Source organism: Panthera leo, chromosome E3 (genome assembly GCF_018350215.1).
Source record: "Panthera leo isolate Ple1 chromosome E3, P.leo_Ple1_pat1.1, whole genome shotgun sequence".
NCBI lineage: Eukaryota > Metazoa > Chordata > Mammalia > Carnivora > Felidae > Panthera > Panthera leo.
The window spans coordinates 32,225,120-32,244,340 of record NC_056694.1 but is presented as its reverse complement, the minus strand read 5'-3'; the positions used below and the strand labels follow the sequence as shown (position 1 = coordinate 32,244,340).

General features: G+C 51.3%; 1 protein-coding gene and 1 pseudogene across 10 annotated transcripts in view; both read left to right on the top strand.

Annotated features, from left to right (window-relative positions):
• Positions 1 to 323: 323 nt before the first annotated feature.
• CLEC16A (C-type lectin domain containing 16A) overlaps positions 324 to 19,221 on the top strand; it is a 201,831-nt gene continuing 182,933 nt past the window's right edge. For 5 of the 10 annotated variants that reach the window (XM_042921638.1, XM_042921640.1, XM_042921637.1 and 2 more), the window contains exons 1-3: positions 324 to 594; positions 12,156 to 12,284; positions 15,566 to 15,699. In XM_042921638.1, the coding sequence (XP_042777572.1) occupies positions 515 to 594; positions 12,156 to 12,284; positions 15,566 to 15,699 (343 nt within the window). In that variant the 5' untranslated portion in view covers positions 324 to 514. The remainder of the gene's footprint in view (positions 595 to 12,155; positions 12,285 to 15,565; positions 15,700 to 19,221) is intronic. The other 5 variants (XM_042921644.1, XM_042921645.1, XM_042921643.1 and 2 more) reach the window with 2 other exon arrangements.
• Positions 15,957 to 17,520, top strand: LOC122210250 (annotated as a pseudogene).

Genomic DNA, 19,221 nt, shown 5'->3' with positions numbered 1-19,221 from the left:
TGCAAATCGCTTAGGACATTGGCACATAGTATATATAGTGCAATAGCTATTCTTATCGTAAAAGCTAATAATTATCAACACTGCGGTTACTTTGAGTCACCCAACTTCACCGATGCCCTCCTCAAGGCTCCGCGCACAGGTTTCCCATTCCCGCCCACCATACGATACTGCGGGCTCTCCTCTCGCTCCGCCTCTTCTCCAAGGCCGCAGGTCCGTAGGTGCGTGATGCACGCCGGGCCTCGTAGTTCGTTTGCAGAGTCCTCTCGGCGGGGGCCTCGCGGGAGGACTGCATTTCCCAGCATTCCCCCTGGCGGCGGCCGTAAAGCGCGGCGGTCGAACGGCCGGTTCCGGCTGAATGTCAGTGCGGAGCTGTGGACCGGGGAGGAAGGTGGTTGGCGGTCCCTCTACCACCTCCGCCGCTGCCTCCTCCGCTTGTGCTGCCGCTGCGGGCGCTCGGTCGCTCGGCCGCTCGGGCATGAGGCCGTGAGGCGCGCAACGGGTCGGGGCCGCCGACATGTTTGGCCGCTCGCGGAGCTGGGTGGGCGGGGGCCACGGCAAGTCTTCCCGCAACATCCACTCCTTGGACCACCTCAAGTGAGTGTGTTTGTTGGGGGGTGAGGGGGGCAGGCCGCGGGGCTGGACGTGGGAGTGGGGCGCATAGCCCCGGGCCGGGGCCTCTGCGAGGTGTGAGAGCGAGGTGGAGGGCGGAGAGAGACGCCCGGGAAAGACTGCATGGTGGTTAAGAGCGAGGGCTCTAGAGTCAGGGCGCTTGGATTCGAACCCTGACACCGTCGCTCCTCGCTGTGTGACCTTGGGCAAGTGGCTTAGCTTCTCGGAGTCTCGGCACCCCCGTCTGTAAAGTAAGGGGAGGAGATTTCAGTTTATGGATGCAGACTTCGTTGTTGCCGGGGGGCAGCGGTGGGCACCGAGCTTACCAGGGTGGTACTTCTTAGGCTGGACAGCTTAGGAGTCAGAGAGCTGGACCCAGGAGTCAGATCAGGGTTTGAACGTAAGTGCGTGAATTTTTAGGCCTCAGTTTCCTCGGTTGTAAAACGGGTATAGTGACAGCACCTGCTTCTTATCGTTTTGAGGGGAGGATAAGAGAATGCACGCAAAACTGGAAGGACGCACGAGGGCTCAATGAACGGCAGTAATGAAAATATTTTTTTTTCCCCCTTGGGGGAGACTAAGGGGAGGGCTATCAGAAGTAGAGCTCTGGGGGAAGGACAGGTGGCAGACGTGGTCCTGGGAAGCAGGAGCGCATCACACCTGCATTCAGATCCTGATTCCAGCACTTAATGGCTGTGTGACCTTGGACAGATTACTTGGCCTCCTTGAGCCTCTGGTGCCCCCTCTGCAAATGGGGATGGTGAACCGTTGTGCAAGAATTCAGTCATGTCATGCATGGAGAGACCTTGATCCCGTGTCTGTTACACAGTAGGTGGCTGATGGCGGTCACTGTGTCTATCAGCTAGGGAAGGCCTTCCTAGACCACCCTGCCTCAAGTGCTTACCCACCTCCATTCCTTTCCATCTGATCTTTCTCTTGATTTCATTCAATGCATAGCTCCACTGTCTGCACTTACCCCGCTTGTTTTCGCTCCTTTTCTGTCTGCTCCTCAACTGTTAACTGCCAGGGGAGAAGAGACCCCTTTTTTTGCTCCCAGTGGTATTCTCAGCATCTCGTGCTGTGTGCCTGGCACACAGTAGGAGCTCAGTGGCTACTGAAAGAATGAAAAAAAAAAAAATGAATGAATTGGGACAGGTGCAGAACATGTAGACAAACCTGGAATTTTTGGTGTGTGTGTGTGTGTGGGGGGGTGGGGTTTGGAGGTGCTGATGGAAAATGGAGAGTTGTGCAGAGGGAATGACTCCAGGGAGGAAAATATAGTGTGTGGGGTGGCAGTTGAGTTGGGAGAAGGCAAACCTTTGGTGGTAAGAAATAGACTGGTTTCCGGAGGGAGCTCCCAAGATTACTAATGGGAAGGAAGAAGGATGGAGGGGGGAGGGGGGGAGCAGTAGAAGGAAGATGGGGGCCCAGGGAAAGGATTGGTGGGAGGGAAATTAGATGGGGCTTCTCATTTGGCCAGGGGTGAGGATCCTTTGCTTCTCAGCTGTGTCCTTTCTAGCGTGGAGCAGGCGTTTAATAAATGTGTGTGATTCTTGAAGAGTAGGAGGCAGCAGGGATCAGGATGTAGTAAGGAATATTTTGGGTGGGGGGTGATGAGAGAGGACACAGGGAGGAGAGAGGCATAGACAGGGTAGGGGTGTGTAGGGAAGCCAGGAATCTTAAACGGGAGGGCAGCTGGACTGGAAAGGGAGAGGCGTAAGGATTTCAGGAATTTAGAGAGTGGGTGGATGTGTCTGAGACAGAGAAGGATGAATATCTAAAGGAGGTTGGGCCTCCTGCCAGCGTCCAGTCACCTGCAGGCTTTCCCCTAGCTCTGCCTGACTCTAGCCCTTGTCAAGTACCTGAATGATTATTGAGTGCATTTTCTCTGCCAGGTCCTCGCTCAGGACTTGTGTGTGTTATTCCTGAGTCCTCGCAAGGCTCTGAGGTGTAGGAACTGTTACTGGTTTCCGTTTTATAGAAGGGGAAGCTAAGGTTCAAAGAGGCTAAGTCACTTGCCCCAAGGTGACAACAGCTGAAACGGGTCAAAGCCAGGGTTTGCCCTTGATGCCTGTACCCACTGCACTGTCTTTCTGAATGAAACTTCCTCCCAAGTTGGTTTGGGAAGCGACTCGCAACTTGGCTCAGTCTCTGTGCCCAACGGAGCATTTACCCTCCGGCCAGCCAAGGGGATGGTAAAGGTTCTCAGATTCCTTTTACGTATCTGGGCACTGCCCAGTTTCACTGTTTAGGTTAAAAGGCCATTGGGTGCTTTTGGAAACCCAAGCTGCCTGTCCTGGGTCAGGCAGATGAGCTTAATCCGTATTACAGTCTGAGCAACTCGGCGATTTACCTATCGGTGTGGGACTCGGAAGATCCCAAGATGACTTGGAAAAGAGTGCCGTAAACAGCTGGTCCTCACCCCAGCGCTTGTGACGTTCTTCATTTGGCTCCGATAGTAAACATCTTGGGCCTTAGGTACAGAACAGCTCATTCCCTGAGGGAGTTCACAGGCTGGTGGGGGAGACAGCCATAACACCCAGACTATACAGCGTGACAGATGCCGGGATCTCTGTAGGTCCAGGGTTCTGTAGGAACCCTTGGAAGCCTTCTGGGGGAGGCAACACCAGAGCAAAGTCTTCAGGGACAAGCAGGAGCCATCATGTGGGGCCGCAGGGTGTGGGCAGGGGGACCCTGGGTTTGTGGAGTTTCAAGGTGGCGCTGGTGGTTGTAGGAAATAAGGGTGGAGGTAAAATGGGACTTGAGCTTCACCTGACACGAAGGGTGACCATCCCGCAGTGCCTGGGGTGGAGGGATTTCCCAGGACGTGGCACTTTCAGTACTAAAACTGGGAAAGTCCTGGGCACCTGATACAAATTGGTCAGGCTGCCACTGACAAGTGACAGGTCCTAATATATTCATGGCAGTGTGGGTGGAAAGATTAAGGTAAATAAAAGAATTTAGGATTGAAAAAAAAATTTTTTTTTGACATGCAGGGCATCTAGGAGCCCTCCCCCTTTTCAAAACAGACTATTTTAAAGAACAGTTCGAGATGTAAAGAAAAATTGAGAGGCTAATAACAGAGAGAGCCGGAATTGCTTTTGAACCACGTTATTCGTCATAATGTTCTCCGCTTTCACCCTGGAAAGGAGGCAGCCTGTTAGGATTTTACTTTTGCTAAATAACGGAAAACTGTGTGCCTGTGGTCTTTGTCTACCGACCTGAGTTAGCGATTTAGTTGAGGGAGACTGAGATAGTAAGAGGTTATTTGCTACATGTCACGGGTGGGTGGTGTGCTGCCCACACTGGTGGCACGGCTGTGACAGTGACTGCCGAATGCCCACCAGCAAGGAGAATCTTTGCTGACGCATTTGCAGGATTGCTACCGCGAGATCACCTTTAGCAGAAACTGCCAGTTAGCATGCTGCTGGTAGGACTGTTGTGGTGTTAGGTTATTTCGTTGCCTTCACTCTGATCACCTTTGTGTGGGGGTCCACAGTCTTGGTTGCAAGGGACAGAAACCCACCTAGAACTGCCTTAGGCCCCAAATGGAAGGGATTGGCTCCGATCGCTAGCTACGCCACGGCTGAGTGCAGGTGTTCAGACAAAAGCTGTCAGAGTCTGTCTCTTTCCCGTTCTTGTCTCTGCGTATCTCCTGTGTTGGTGCCATCGTTAGCGGGCTCCAGGCTTACATCATAGCCGTCTAGCAATCCGTGGGGAAAAGGGAGCATCTTTTCTAAATATTGCCAGCAGAAGTCCAGAAGTGAGTATAGTTGGACCACCTGGGGATCTCATGCCCATCCCTGACCCTTGGCCCTTGACCCTTGGTGCTGTACTTGGCCCTTGCCTGGAGCTGGGGTGGCATCAGCTCCCCCCCCCAAGCTAGTGGACAGAGAATGAGAGACAGGGGAGGTTCCCCCTGGGAAAATCAGGGGTTATTACCCAAAGAGAAGAGGAATGTATACCTAGCAGGCAAATGGTCATGTATTCCTGGTACAGTCTACTTTTGCCTAAGAGAGCACTGATTATTTTTAAGGGTACAGTGTTGTCAGAATAATTTTTAGGATATCATATTCACCATATCACTCATAATGAGCCCAAGCACCCATCGTGTCAGGTCCGAGTTCTTCCAGGCCGTCGGAGTGTTCTAGACTCTGTTCCCATCCATCCAGTTCGGCATGAGGGCCCTGTAATGCAGGCTAGGGGGTCAGGAGCATCCTTGGTAGGCAGACACCCGTTTTTAAAAAGTTTTTTAAATTTTATTTATTTATTTTTAAATATATATTTATGAGAGAGAGAGAGAGAGAGAGAGAGCACGCACGAGTGGGAGAGGGGCAGAGAGAGAGCATCCCACACAGGCTCTGTGCTGTCAGCACAGAGCTCGACAGGGGGCTCCATCCCACAAACTGCAAGATCAAGACCTGAGCCAAGATCCAGTCAGAGGCTCAGCCAACTGAGCCACCCAGGCGCCTGGCAGACACCCATCTAAATGGGGACGTAAAGAGTGAGGGGTGTGCCGGGCTGTAGGGGCGGGGTGGGAGGGACGATACTTTAGGCAGACCAAACCATGTTTGAGAAGCCTGGAGGAGAGAAAGGCTCAGGTTATTCACTAAGGGTGGTGTACGTGGGGTGAGGGGGCAGTGCAGGACCCCACAGCAGGCTCATGACGCGGGAGAGGTCACAGAGACATCTCCTTAAGTTATGTGAAGGAATTCGGACATCAGGCTGAGAACAGTGGGCAGCCGTTGAAGAATTAACCAGAGTGCCGCGGTGCAGCCAGAGTTGGAGAGCAGGTTGGGGGAGGGCCCAGCAGGAGGTGGGCGTCCCCTCGGCCTCCTGGGAAGCGAGGGTGGCAGCCGGCCCTAATCCGAGGGTGCTTCTTGTGCGGCTTCACGGACCTCCTCTCTCGCTCCCTGTTCCACACACCTCACACGCCCACCTGTCTTCATCTTTGCTCTCCCCTGGAGCTCCCCTCCCCTTCCTGCCCGTCCAGACGCCCACCTGCGTCGTTGAAGTACCAGTTCTTCCATAAAAACTGCCCTGTGACTTCAGCCGGCAAGAAGCTCTACTGTCGTCTCTAATGTCACTTGTGGTGCCCACTGTCCCGCTCAGTGTGCCCACTGTCACGCACAGTCTTACCGTCACCAGAGGTAGACCAGCTGTTAGAGGCTCTGGGCTTTTCAGGCTTTATCCTGGCTGCGAGTTAGATGCCCGGGAAGCTGCCCAGGGTTCCTCAGGCATGTCCTTTTGCCATCAGAAGTGCTCTTGCGTGATCATGTGTTTGCCTCTCCCCATTTGAACGTAAGCCTCGTAAGGACAGAGACCGGCGTGTCTTGTCCACCTGGGAATTGTTAGATGCCGGCACGGGGCCTGGCACACGATAAGTGATCAAGGAGTGTTTATCACAGGGTGAATGTAAGAGGCAAGTCTGGCCAGGCTTTTCTCCACACCAGCCTGCTCTGGCCAGTTTGGTTCCAGTGCCCGTCCTGGAGCTGTGGCTTTCTGTAGGGCCGAGAGCCCTGCCTACACCCTCGTGTGGTTGCCAGCTCCCCGAATCTCAGACCCAGTCTCACTGGCTGGCCCAGTTTGACATCTTTCTGGGGTGACTCATCGGGAGAAGCACCGCCTGTAACACCTTTCCCCAATCCTCTGGTCTGGTTGCAGCCCATGAGGAGCTGGGCCTTGTGCTGCTGGCCAGAAGGCTGGGCCCTGACCAGGGGTGGTTTTCAAGGCGCAGGGTGGATGCTGTTAGCAGTAGTCCCCCCCCCCCCCCCCCCCGCCCCGGTGCTGAGCAGACCAAATAGACAAAGGCTCTATGTCCCTCTGTTTCCCCCCCGCCCCCCGCCCCCCGACATTGTTATTTGGGGCCTGGCTTTGGGGGAGTGGACTTCTCGTCTAGGCCTCTGCCACTCCTTTTACCCTTCAGCTTATGGGTCAGTTTCAGGATCTTCCAGTAGGAGCGTTCTAAGAGGCATATTCTGATACAAGTCATAAAACCCGTATGAACTTAGTGTGTCCGTCTCTGAAGTGGACATAATTGTTGTTGATCGTAATGGTTTAACCTGTGAGATAAGTGGTTCTTGAGAGAGCAGGGTCTGTGGGGCAGAATTTGTTTACAGCCCATTGTCCTTGGCGAGGAGCCTCCGGTGTGTTGGTTGCACACTGGCAGTAGGCTGTGGTTTTCCACTCGCCAGGCATTTCAGACTCTTCAGCTGGTCTCCAGGTAGAGGTCGCTCATGGGCAGGGTTTTGATCCTGAGAGCCTCCGTTCTACAGAGCCTGTGCTGGGGATTCCGTGGTGTTGGCTGTTGTCCAAAGAAACAGAGTAAGAGTCAGTTATGAGGACTGACTTTACAATCTGATATGTATTTTCATGCCTTTTTGGTTTGTTGTTTATCTGCTCGGTTTTCTTGCATGTAGGGCATTCATAACTTCATGTAAATGCTTGGTTAATAATAGCGTTTCCTGCATTGTCTGCATTTTCTGTACTCTAATGGTTCTAAGCAGGGGATCTGGAGTCAGGCCGTCTGGGTCCCCTCTATCAGGACTCTGTGCAGGCCCTGGCCTCCCAGAGCATCAGTCCTGCAGGATTATTGTAAGGGTTTAATTAGTGGTTACATCTGAAGCAGTCAGGAGGGCCGAGCAAAAGTAGGCTGCAACTGTTTTGTGATGGTGATGATAAGAATGTGCACACGCAGAGTTTGAGAGAAAATGTTTTCCTTGGACCAGTGATCACTGTAAGAGAAAAATCTGTCCTTGTGCCCTTGGAAACTCAGATAGGGTCACAGCCTTGCCCCCAAACACGGCCATGGTAACATTGTTGATCGTCTGAACAATGAGGAATCCAAATGTCCAGCAGAAGAGTAACTCCTGTGCTTGTTTTCTAAACGGTATACAATGTAGCCATTATAGATGCCTGCCGATGTTGTAACAAAAATGCTTTTATTACCCTAAGTATGGGGAAGGGGGAAAGATGGACATGGAAATGATATACAGCATGAGCTCCGCCATGTAAATATCCATGGCAAAGGAAGAGACCCAACTAAATAAATTACACTCCAGCAGTGCTCATGTCTGGGCAGTGGCAGGATTGACATCCCCTTTGTTATTGTTGTTGAAGTGTTCAGCCTTTCTCAAATGAGTGTTAAACTCAAAATTAGAAAGTTATTAAACTTGAGGCACATAAACTGTGGCACAGCCATAGTGGGAGTGAAAAGATGGGCAAGGTGCAGGTATAATCATCACAGAAATTTAAAGATTGAGATGTCGTGGGTATTTGCAACAACCGACAGCCAACATCGAGAAAATGAGTATTTCAGACACTGCCATTTACAACACCATCAAAAAACATCAGTTACCTACAAATAAATCTTAACAAAAGATAGGCAAGATCTCTCTGCAGCAAACGCTGAAAGAAATGTAAATGTCATGATGTTACTTTATTGTAAAGATGTCAGTTCCCTCTATATTTAGCTATAGATTTAGGGCAATCTTAAAGGAAATCTTAGCAAGTGTTTTTGTGAAAGTTGAGTAGGTGATTTTCAAATTTATATGGAAATGCAAAGGGCCAAAAATAGCCAGTGTAATATCGGGGGGGGGGGGGGGGGGGGAAGAAGGGAAAAAAGTCAGGAGCCCTTCCATTATCACCTAGTAAGATTTATCATAAAGCCGCAGTCATCGGGCATCATGGTATCAGCACAAAGGTAATGAATAGATCAGTGGAACTAGAGCATTCGGAAAGTCCCTGCAGGTGTGGTCATCTGATAAACGACCGAGGGGACATTAGAGTGCATGGGAGAAAGCAGGACCTTTTTAGCAAAGGATGCTGCCTCAACTAGATATCCATATGGAAAAAGTGAATTTTGGCCAATATCTCACACCATCCACAAAAAATCAGTTCCAGATGTACCCTAAGACAAAATGTGTGAGGGGCAAGGAGCCTCACGGTAATAGGTGCTACCCTGTCTCTACCTCCTGCCTCCCTCACCTGGGATGGAGAAGCGGGTCCTCTGGCTCATGGCATGACCCCTGCCCCCAGCTTCTGGGATCCATACGTAATCAATCTCGTGACTCTCCTTCCTTTGTGTGGGTGTTGAAACTACATCTTCAAACAAAATGACCCCCCCTCCTCCCCCCCGCGGGTTTCACTTCCTCAAGGTGGAGGCTCCGGTACTAAGGGGGCTACCTGCCGCCCCCATGTGGGTGGCCGCTGCCTCTTCATCCAACTGCATATTTTAGTTTTTTTCTAATGTTTACTTGTTTTTGAGAGAGAGAGACACACACAGTGTGAGTGGGGGAGGGGCAGAGAGAGGTAGAGACAGAATCCTCTGACTCTGAGCTGTCAGCACAGAGCCTGACATGGGGCTTGAACCCATGAGCTGTGAGATCATGGCCTGAGCTGAAGGCTGACGCTTAACCACTGAGCCACCCAGGTGCCCCCAGCTGCATATTCTTAATTCAGCACACCAGCTCCTGCTTCTCAACACAGAAGGCTTCACCAAGAGATGTCAGGAGTTAGAAGCCAGGGCTGACCATAAGATTTTAAACTCTCCTCTCCCTACGGTGGTTTTTCAGAGCAGAGCCGCTTACCCGGGCCCCCAGGCCGCTGTTTCGTACGAGGCCAGGAGTGTGTTAGTGGGAGGCTAATGGATTCCATCCCCTCGGCAGAAGGAAACACCAGAGGGGGGAGGATCTGCCTCCTCCTCCTCCCCACCCCTCCCCCGGTAACAGCACCTGCCCTGGCATGGTAGGGGGCACACTGTGGGTTGTACCCAGAATGTCACTGATGGCTGTGGTGTGGGTGACGCAACTACTCTGAAACTTGCGTGGGAGCTTATTCAGAATGCAGACTTGGGGGTCTGCACCCCAGAACCAGATTCGGTGGGTCTGGGGTGGGGAGCTAGAATCTGCAGCTGAAACAGGGGTTTCTGATGCCGGGGTCCCGTGAAGCACAATTTGAAAAACTCCGCTCTTTGAGCTTCTTGGTGAAAATGCGCTGGAAGGGAACGGAGGCATGGATTCAAGAGCGGGTCCCCCCCATCAGCTTCAGCGTGTGGGGGTCCCTTGGCACAGGGGGAAGCTGGCCTCCAGGCCCATATGCAGCCTCGCCCGGAGATTTGGGCACAGGTGGTGGAGATCTCTGTTTTTGGAGAGCTGTTCTAGTTGTTGTGTTAAAAGTTGCATGCAATCTTTAATGAAATGATTAAGTGACTGATTATACGGTCTTTAAAATCGAACAAACAGCAACAATATTAATAAATAAAACCCAGTCCCCTGAAGCCGATTCATCCTGACTGTTGCATCTGCAAGGTTCTACCTCTTTATACCCTACCCATTTCTTTTTAATTTTTTTTTAACATTTATTTATTATCGAGGCAGAGAGAGACAGAGCATGAGCATGGGAAGGGCAGAGAGAGGGGAGACACAGAATCTGAAGCAGGCTCCAGGCTCTGTGCTGTCAGCACAGAGCCCGACACAGGGCTCGAACTCACAAACTGCGAGATCATGACCTGAGCCGAAGTCAGACGGTCAACCGACTGAGCCACCCGGGTGCCCCTATACCCTACCCATTTTTAGAGATCTTCGATGGCAGGATCCTGTCTATTCTTTCCCTGCCTTGCTCTCACCAGCCCCACCTCCAAACTGAAGGTAGCCATAAAAGAAGTCAGGAGGTGACCCTTCTTGAGTCACTTCCTCTTAGTGTCCCCTTTTCCTTCCCCAACCGTGACAGCTGAAGTTAGCCTGGAGGCGCCATCTTTTTTTTTAACTTTTTTTTTTTTTTTTTTTTTTTTTTTGCGGGAGAGAGAGAGAGAGATCGAACGTCCTTGAGAGTCACCATCTTTTTTTTAACTTTTTTTTTTGCGAGATAGAGAGAGAGAGAACGAATGTGCTCGAGAGTTGCCATCTTTTTTTTAACTTTTTTTTTTTTTTTTTTTTTGCGAGAGAGAGAGAGAGAGAGAGAGAGAGAGAAAGAGAGAGAAATCGAACGTGCTCGAGAGTGGGGGGTGCAGAGACAGAGGGAGACAGGCTCTGAAGTGAACTCTCTGCTGACGGCAGAGAGCCGACGCGGAGCCGAAACTCAGGAACTGCGAGATCATGACCTGAGCCAAAGTCAGACGCTTTACCGACCGAATTACACAGATGCCCCGCCGTCTTAACGACTCTTCAAGTTTTTATATAAATTCCAGTTGACAAGCTTAAGAGTCGTTTCAGGTGTAGAATTGAGCGGTTCAACAGTTTTCACCTGGGAAAGTGCACGCCTTAATCCCCATCACCTGTCTCACCCATCCCCCTACCCCCTCTCCTCTGGTACCTGTCAGTTCTCTATAGTTAAGTGTCTGTTTCTTGGTTTGCCCCTTTTTTTTGCACCCCCCGCCGTTTGTTTTGTTTCTTAAATTCTACAGATGAGTGAAATCATACAGTATTTGTCTTTCTCTGGCTCATTTCACTTAGCGTAACACTCTCAAGCTCCGTCTGTGTCGGATACAAAAAGACTAATTCGAGGGGGCAGAGGCCCCCCAGTGTTGACGGCAGCACTGTCCCTAATAGCCAACTTCTGGAAGAGCCCAAGTGCCCACTGACTGACGAACGGCTGAAGATGTGGTGTATATACAACGGACTGTTACTCAGCCGTAGAAGAGAAGGAGCTTTTGCCATTTGCAGCAACGCCATCCCTTACAAGCTGTGCCTCACCATCACCCCCCCCCCCCCCCCCCCCCCCCCCCCCCCCCCCCTGCCCAGGGCACTCGGCCAGACGCTAGTCCCCACACTGCCCAGGACCGGCCTCGGTGATTCTTTCTGTTGTCCCGGTCACCAGTAGCGGCCTGAGGCTGGGTCCGGGTCGGCCTGCCTCTCCCCCCGCGGCGGGCTCAGGCCTGGTGCAGCCCAGGCCTTTGGGGAACATGGGGCACAGTGCAGGAGCCTCCCTCCCAGACCCACTTAACTCTGATGGGCACTCAGCACCTGAGTTCGGTGCCTTGAACCTCGAGCCACAGGGTTTAGTCCAGCTATCACTTCTGATGGGCGTGGGATTGTCTTGACTGCAGGTGGCTTTTGCCCCTGCGACTGGCTTGGGGACCTGCCCTCCCTAATCTGTGACTCCGCCTTTTCTCAGTCCCTGCACCAGCCCGGCTGCTAGACTCTTGGCCTGGGCCGTGTGCCTGCCCTCGCTCCACCAGCATCGGGATCACGTGGGGAGAGCGTGACAAGGCCCGCGCGTCCTGCTGGTTCTGAGTCCCCAGATGGGCTCCAGCAGCCCTCACTGTATCCACCCTTCAGGTGATTCTGTTGCACCCCGGAGGTTGAGGATGGCCGTCTTCAAGGGCTTGATGGTTCCCCGGCATCAGCTTGGGTTGGCGGGTTTCTGGTTAACCCTTCACAACACTGTCTGCCATGTGTCTTGGGTGGTGACTAGCATCTCCGGACGGGAGTTGGGCTAACCACATCTGAGCTAGGGCCGCTAGTTGTCCTCAGAAACGTCGCCGGCGGTCACCGAGCCTGGTTGGCCGTTTCAGTTGGTAATGCTTCATTTTCTTTCCTTTTCGTCAGGTATCTGTACCACGTTTTGACCAAAAACACCACAGTCACAGAACAGAACCGGAACCTGCTAGTGGAGACCATCCGTTCCATCACCGAGATCCTAATTTGGGGAGATCAAAATGACAGCTCTGTATTTGAGTAAGGGTTTCTCGTGTGTTTTTTTGTTTTGTTTTTTGACTCTCCTTCCTTTGACTATTTTTCTAAATGTATCCCATGAGTCATTCTTGATGACATCAGGATCTGATACCAGCCTGGTCTTGCGCAGATAGCTATCTATATCTCTATCCATACAAAATGTCCTTGAGACACTGGAGAAATGTAAGCTGAAAATGGGAAAGGGACATGAGCGTCTCCCGAAAAATCTGAAAATATCATGGATGATTTTCCGAGTAGCATCTGACAGCCTCCCCAAAGGGGAGAAAACGTCCTGGGAAGTTAGCTTCGAAGTGAACTGACAGGGCCCTGCCCTGGAGAGACACGAAGGGCTCATATTTATTGTGTTAACTGTTGGGCAGGCACAGTGCTGAGCTCCCGATGAGATAATCTAAGTCTCCCAGCTGCCCCGGGGGCGGCGTCCGCATCCCCATTAATCTCCTGTCACACCGCTGGTAGGCAGGCACGAGGCAGCTCACGCCCAGAGCCCACGAAGGGGTTTCTCCTCATTGGCGTACTTCCTAGATGAGCAGTTTTAGGCCAGCCTCACTTTCCTCATCTTTAAAGGAGAGTTCCCGCCTACTGCCCGGTACAGAGGAGGCACTCCAGAATTGTTAGCACGTGGTAATTCGGAAAGATGTCCCTGTTGGACGGATGAAAAGCAAAGGCTGGAGGCCACGGACAGCTTCCCCAGGAGACCTGTCTCGGTGTCTGAGTGCAGAGGGACTCGGGTTACAACCACCACCAAAGACAGGTTTTATTTTTATATAAGATAATCTCAACTGGAAGCTTTGAGGCCCCTTAAAAAGCCCCTTTGAAACAAGTAAAGGAGTTCCATTTCCAGCCTAGCTTATTAGCTAATCTGATTTTCCAGATAGCTTTCTGTCTTCATCCTTACTTGTGGAAAATGCAAACCCGTGACGCAGCCCTCTTCCCCAAAGGAAAACAGGAGTAGGGAGGGAGGCGGTGCCTGCAGAGGGGACTAGATGCATCTCAGGATGCACGGGGAACCGCTTGGTCGGTTGGTGTCTGTTTTGGGGATGAGATAGCCCCTCGGGTTAAAGGCTAGAGACCGTGTCCCTCTTGACTAGAGTGGACTTTCTGAGCCCATCTGTTGTCTCAGAACAACTGGCCCGTGCTTCCTAAATGGCCCCCCCGTGGAGTGCCCAGGAGAATTTGTTTTTAATTCATTTCTTTTAGAATAACTTTAGATTTATGGAAAAGTTGCAAAGCTAGTACAGAAAGTTCCCCAGCACCCCTCACCCTGTTTCCCCCACTGTTAACGTCTTATATGACTGGGGTGCATTGGTCAAAACTGAGAAGCTAAGCTTGGTTCGTTACTGTTTGGTAGACCCCTGACTTGATTTGGATTTTACCAGTTCTTCCATTAAGATCCCCCTTCTGCTCTGGGAACGCAGTCTGGGCTCTCGCGGTGCCGCAGAGTGTCGCGTCTCCCAGCCACCTCTGGTCTGTGACTGATTTTCAGTCTTCTCTTGTTTTCAGGAGAAAACCTTGATGTGTTTTCGAGAAGCACTGGCCATTCCCCCCACCCCGATCTGGCTTTCTGCGATGTTTTTCTCACGATTAGCCTGGGGTAGAAATAACTGTAACAATATGTCCTTTTCAGCCCACCGTATCAGCAGCCCCCACATCCACCTGCGCTCTAGTGAAGTTACTCTGATTGTTTGGTTAAAGTGGTGTCAGCCAGGTTTTTCCACTATAAAGTTACTCTTTTCCCCATTCCCTACACCACCTTTGAAAGAGTCACCCAATGTAGCCCACCTGGGGGCTTGGAATTAAGCTCCAACCTTCTGGAAAGGGGTGAGTAGCTATATACAGTATTTGAAAATCTGCATAGATTTGTCTCTTTTCCCCATTTATGTATTCAGTGAGTTATTTATTTTTAAGAAACAGACTCTTTTTTAAAAAATATTTATTTTGAGAGAGAGAGAGAGAGAGAGAGAGAGAGAGGATCCCAAGCAAGCTCTGGACTGTCAGCACAGAGCTCAATGCGGGGCTCGATCTCACGGTGAGATTGTGACCTGAGCCAAAAGCAAGAGTCGGATGTTCGGCTGAGCCACCCAGGCACCCCAGTCATTTATTTATATCAATATGGGCTCATGATGTTTGTTTTATACTCTGATTATTAACAAGTTCCCACATTGGTCATTGTGCTGCACTGAGCCTGTTGGGCGACCCTTGGGAGTCACTGATTTATTCAACCTGAAGCACAGGTGGACAAAATGGGTCAAATGGTAGAAATATTCTTGGGATCAGCGTGACTGACCTTTGTAGGCAGACAGGCTCCCAGAATCAGAGTTGAATAAGGTTTGAGGTCATGTTTTCTCAGGTCATGTTTCCTTATTCATTTACCCTTTCAGGAATTCAAACAGAGGTTATGTAGCCCCGAGCAAGTGCCAGGCCCATGGTCCTGCCACCGTGGAGCTGAGAGCCGAGGGGAGAACTAAGTGACAGATACATGTGACTGCAGGGACCTGTTGTGAGTGTCCCAAATGAGAGGTTACCTGGTCCTAGCTTGCATACAGAGAACATGTAGCTAGAAAACCCCATTTTCTTCCTTTAAAGAAAGGTATAGGCATAGGGGGTTCTGTCTCCATTTCAAGACTAAAAGAGCCAACATGTGGCTCAAAAGTGTGTGTTCCCGGGCTGCATGCAGACAGCTGTCCTGTCCAGAATAAGAAAGGCAGAAGCTGACTTAGGGACTGACGAGCGTCTCCCTGCCACATCGGCTCCTTCAATTGCCTCCAGTTGTTTTTCCCTGGATTTGGAAACCCATATTCTTTTAGTAGCATTGTTTTGCCCCATTGGAGGGAATGCTGGTTATCACTAACACTCAAAGATACGAAAGCCAAGGAAAGAGGCCTAGTACGGAAAGCTGAGGATACAGAGTACTGGATGGAGAATGCTGCCTGTCGGGTTTCCAAGCATAGGTAGAATAATGTGTAATCACTTTGGCGGTAAAGATCTCGCCCTTTCTGTAGGAATCGAGGTCATGGCTTCCTAGGATCGGCCGTGCGCTCAGATTCTGGGGAGAGAGCGTGAGTGGCTGCATTTTGTGGTGGCGGAGGGAGGCATCGAGGGAGGGGAGGAGCCGGGGCCACGCAGGCCGTGTGACCCGGCTGCTCTCTGGATGCCTTTGGGGGCCAGGGGCGGCCCCCACACACATGCGGTGCACATAGCCAGGGGGTGACGTGTATCTCCAGGAGTAGCCGCAAACCTCTGATGCTTTCCCCTTCTCTCCCCAGCTTCTTCTTGGAGAAGAACATGTTTGTTTTCTTCTTGAACATCCTGCGGCAGAAATCAGGCCGCTACGTGTGCGTTCAGCTGCTGCAGACCTTGAACATCCTCTTTGAGAATATCAGTCACGAGACCTCACTCTGTAAGAATAGCCCCTGATACCTGCCCCCTCACTGCTGAGCTTTGGCAGCCTGGAGTTTGGCGTGGTTTTCGTGTGGCTTTTTGAACGTCTGAGCTTACCGTGTGTGTTAGGGCGCTTGGGCTGCTGTCACAGAATGCCCCAGACCTGGTGACTTAGACAACAGAAATTTATTTTCTCCTAGCTCGGGACGTTAGAAGTCCAAGATCAAGGTGCCATCAGGGTTAGTTTCTGGGGAGGCCTTTCTTCCTGGTTTGCAGATGACTGTCTTCTCGTTGTGTCCTCACGTGGCCTTTCTGTGTGTGTGTGGGTGTGCACGCGTGTGTGTAGTGAGTTCTGGTATCTTTTCCTCTTTTAAGGACGCCCACCTTTGACCAGGGTCCTGCGGTAGGACCTTGTTTAACCTTAATTACCTCCTTAAAGCTTCTGTCTCCAAATACAGTCACAGTGGGGGCCGGGGCTTGAGTATGATAATTTGGGGGCCACGCAGTTCAGTCCCTAACCATGTTTATCCCTGCGTAGTGGGGTACTGGGAAGGGCTGTGAGGGCTCCTCTCTGCTGAATGGTTCTGGGCTGTTCACATTTTTTTCTTTATAACCCGTTGGGGTTGCTGAATAACCAGCCAACAGGGAGGGGCCTCTCTGGCTCACTAACTCAGCTGCCCTGGAGGATTCCTGCATGTTTGACGAGGTACCTTTGATGATACCGTGACCAGGTGGGCACGAGTTACTACCGCACATAGTAAGAGACCTTTGGCTGCAACATCATGGGAGGACACGAAGGAAGGGGTCGTTTGAGGGCGAAGCCCAAAACCTACCAAAGGGTAAACAACTTGAAGCCAGTAGGCTCTCTGTTAAAAATGATGCGCCCCAAGCAAAACACAAAAAGAAAAGAAAAAGGAGTACTTAAATGAAGGTGTAAATGGATTTCTGGAATACCCAAGACAAAACTCACAGGTGGTTCATAATGGGGAGATGAAAGCAACATTCAGGAGGTAAGGGAAGAAATTGCAGTTGCTTTTAAAAGGGAAGGAAACTGAAAAGACCAGCAGCAAAGAAAAATGCAGTGGTATGTTTCCACTGTAGAAAACCTGGCCACGGGATTGCAGATCGCCCAGCCATCCTCGAGAATCAAGATACGGGCACTGGAGTGTGGGTCCACAGAGCATGAGCTCACCTAGGGCAGAGCCAAAGTGGACCCGGCTCTTGGTGAATTTCCTCCCGTAGAATGTTTTGTTGGTGGAGAGATGGGGCATCTGCCCATATCTTGTCCTGAGAATCCCAGGGGACTCTGTGCTGATGGTGGTTGCTGTAGACTGTTGTTCTGTGGAACGTTTTAAGCGAGATTGCCCTGAGAGTCGGAATTCAGACGGAATGGTCACAGCCGGCCGCTGGGCGGAGGGATCGAGTGCAGACTATGAAGAAATTTTGGATGTGCCTGAACCACAGAAATCCAAAACAAAGATACCTAAAGTTGTTAATTTTTGATAACAATTAGTACCTACTCCGCAAATTTGAGCTGGGCCCCCTTGGAGACCTGTGTTCAAGATACCAGTACGATCTGGGTATCATCAAACAGCTTCCTGAGTGCCGTCCGTTAAAGAGTGATTCCGTCCCTGGAGAAAATGCCTCAAGGAAAGTAGAAGGTGTTCACACTGGATTCTCCAAAAGAACATTTTTAACAGAACTGAAGTATGGCTAAGTGGTTATACGCACTGGATTATAACAGTCATCTTTTTTTTAAAAAACTGTACATTCACGTGAGCCACTCCTCAACAAAGTATAACTGATTTGCATTTGGAAATGAAGTTTTGGTTATATCGTTTTCTTGGTTTGAGGTATCAATTATTATATTACGAATTTGTGAGTTGCCACAGAATCTACGGTATTCTTAAACTTCCAGTAAAAACTCATTTGCTATTAAAAAAAAAAAAAATCAGCCAACAGAATAGGCCCTGGAGGTAGCAGGGTGAGGAAGAACAACCCAGGAGCAAGCGAGAGTGAGACCCAAGCTCCTTCTCTGGCCTCACTAAGCCCAGGCTCCTCCTCTGACACAGCCGCTCTGGGAGACCGGTGCTGTGGGCACCCTCACTCCATGCCGGGAGAGTTTGCGTCACGAGCCTCTGGTGAGCGCTCTAGCGGTGCCCGGATCCGGAAGGGGTGTGAGTCCAGCTGTGTTAGTTCAGTGCCCGCACCCGGGGGTGACTGTGCCCCAGGAGGACATTTGTCGGTGTCATATTGGGTGAGAGGCTGGGGGTGCTGTTAGCCTCTGGCGGGTGGAGTCCTGGGATGCGCAGGACCGCGCCCCACGGTAAAGGGCTATCAGCTCAGAGTGTCAGCAGAGCCCAGGGTGGGAAACGTTGGTTTAGCTCCTCCTCCTCCGGGCTTGACTGGCCCGCTTTGCGATCGGCAATCCCTGGGCCCTGCCCGCCAGGAGTAGGGAAGAGAAGACGAGTGACCGGATGTCTGTGTTAGAAGCAGGCTCTAGGTCCCCAAGAAGGGTCTAGGAAAAGTTTCTGGTGGATGGAAGGGGGTAAAGACAGTGGCATCCCTATCAGGAGGGAGCGGGGAGCGGCCGGAACTGGCTGCTGAGCGGAGGCTCTCAGAGTGGCCACTAGGTGGTGCTGCCGTCCTAGGAGCCTGCGCTCACGCTTCCCAGTGAATGAATGGGAGTTGACAGATGTGAGTTGACTCACTCTCCCTAAGTGGTTTCCCATGTTAACAGCTTTTGTTACCCTGGATGCGAATTGTGTGTGGTTTCTGAAAACTGAGAGAGGGGAAGACCCAGCTCGGTGGTGCAGGCCCCGGACTCCAGCCCCCCAGCTCCCGGGCCCGGCTCTGCCAGATTCGCCCTGCACGTGCTCTGGGGGCGAACTGTCCTCTCCAGGCTGCACCTTCTGCTTCCGTGGAGCAGAGATGACACTCGTATCTGGGGAATGGGGTGGTTTGAGGCCTAAGCGTGACCGCGGGCGTGAGGAACGTGGTGTGGGGTCTGGCAGATGGAAATGTCCACTCAGGCTGGTTTTATCATTAAATCCAGCGTCCCCCCCCAAATGTCTGTTGTCTGGTTATCCTTCCTAAGCTCGCCCGGGGGCTCCTGGATCGAAGGTGGGGGTTGGGGCAATAGGAAACGCTGGAGTTTCTGGATCACACGGCTTTCTGAATTGGGTCTTAGAAGGATACCGTGCTGTGAGGTACGCAGACAGATGCCAGTATCTTTACAGGGAATTCACCAGAATCCTTTTTATAAGCCCTGTAAAAGCGGCCAACAGCACCGCCTTTGACAGAACTTTGGTTTGTGGGGGTGAGGAGGACGGTGAGTTTTGCTTTTATTTTTTTTTTCCAATTATAGAAAGAAAATATCCGGATTATAAAACAGCAACAACAAAAATAAAACGCCGTGAGAATATAGAAAGCAAAACTTCTGCAGAGCCTCACCCTGCCACTTGGGTAGACACAGCGCGTTCTGCCTTCTGCTTTATGCGGTCCCCACCTGCTGATGTGTCTTACATGTTCATACGGTCCG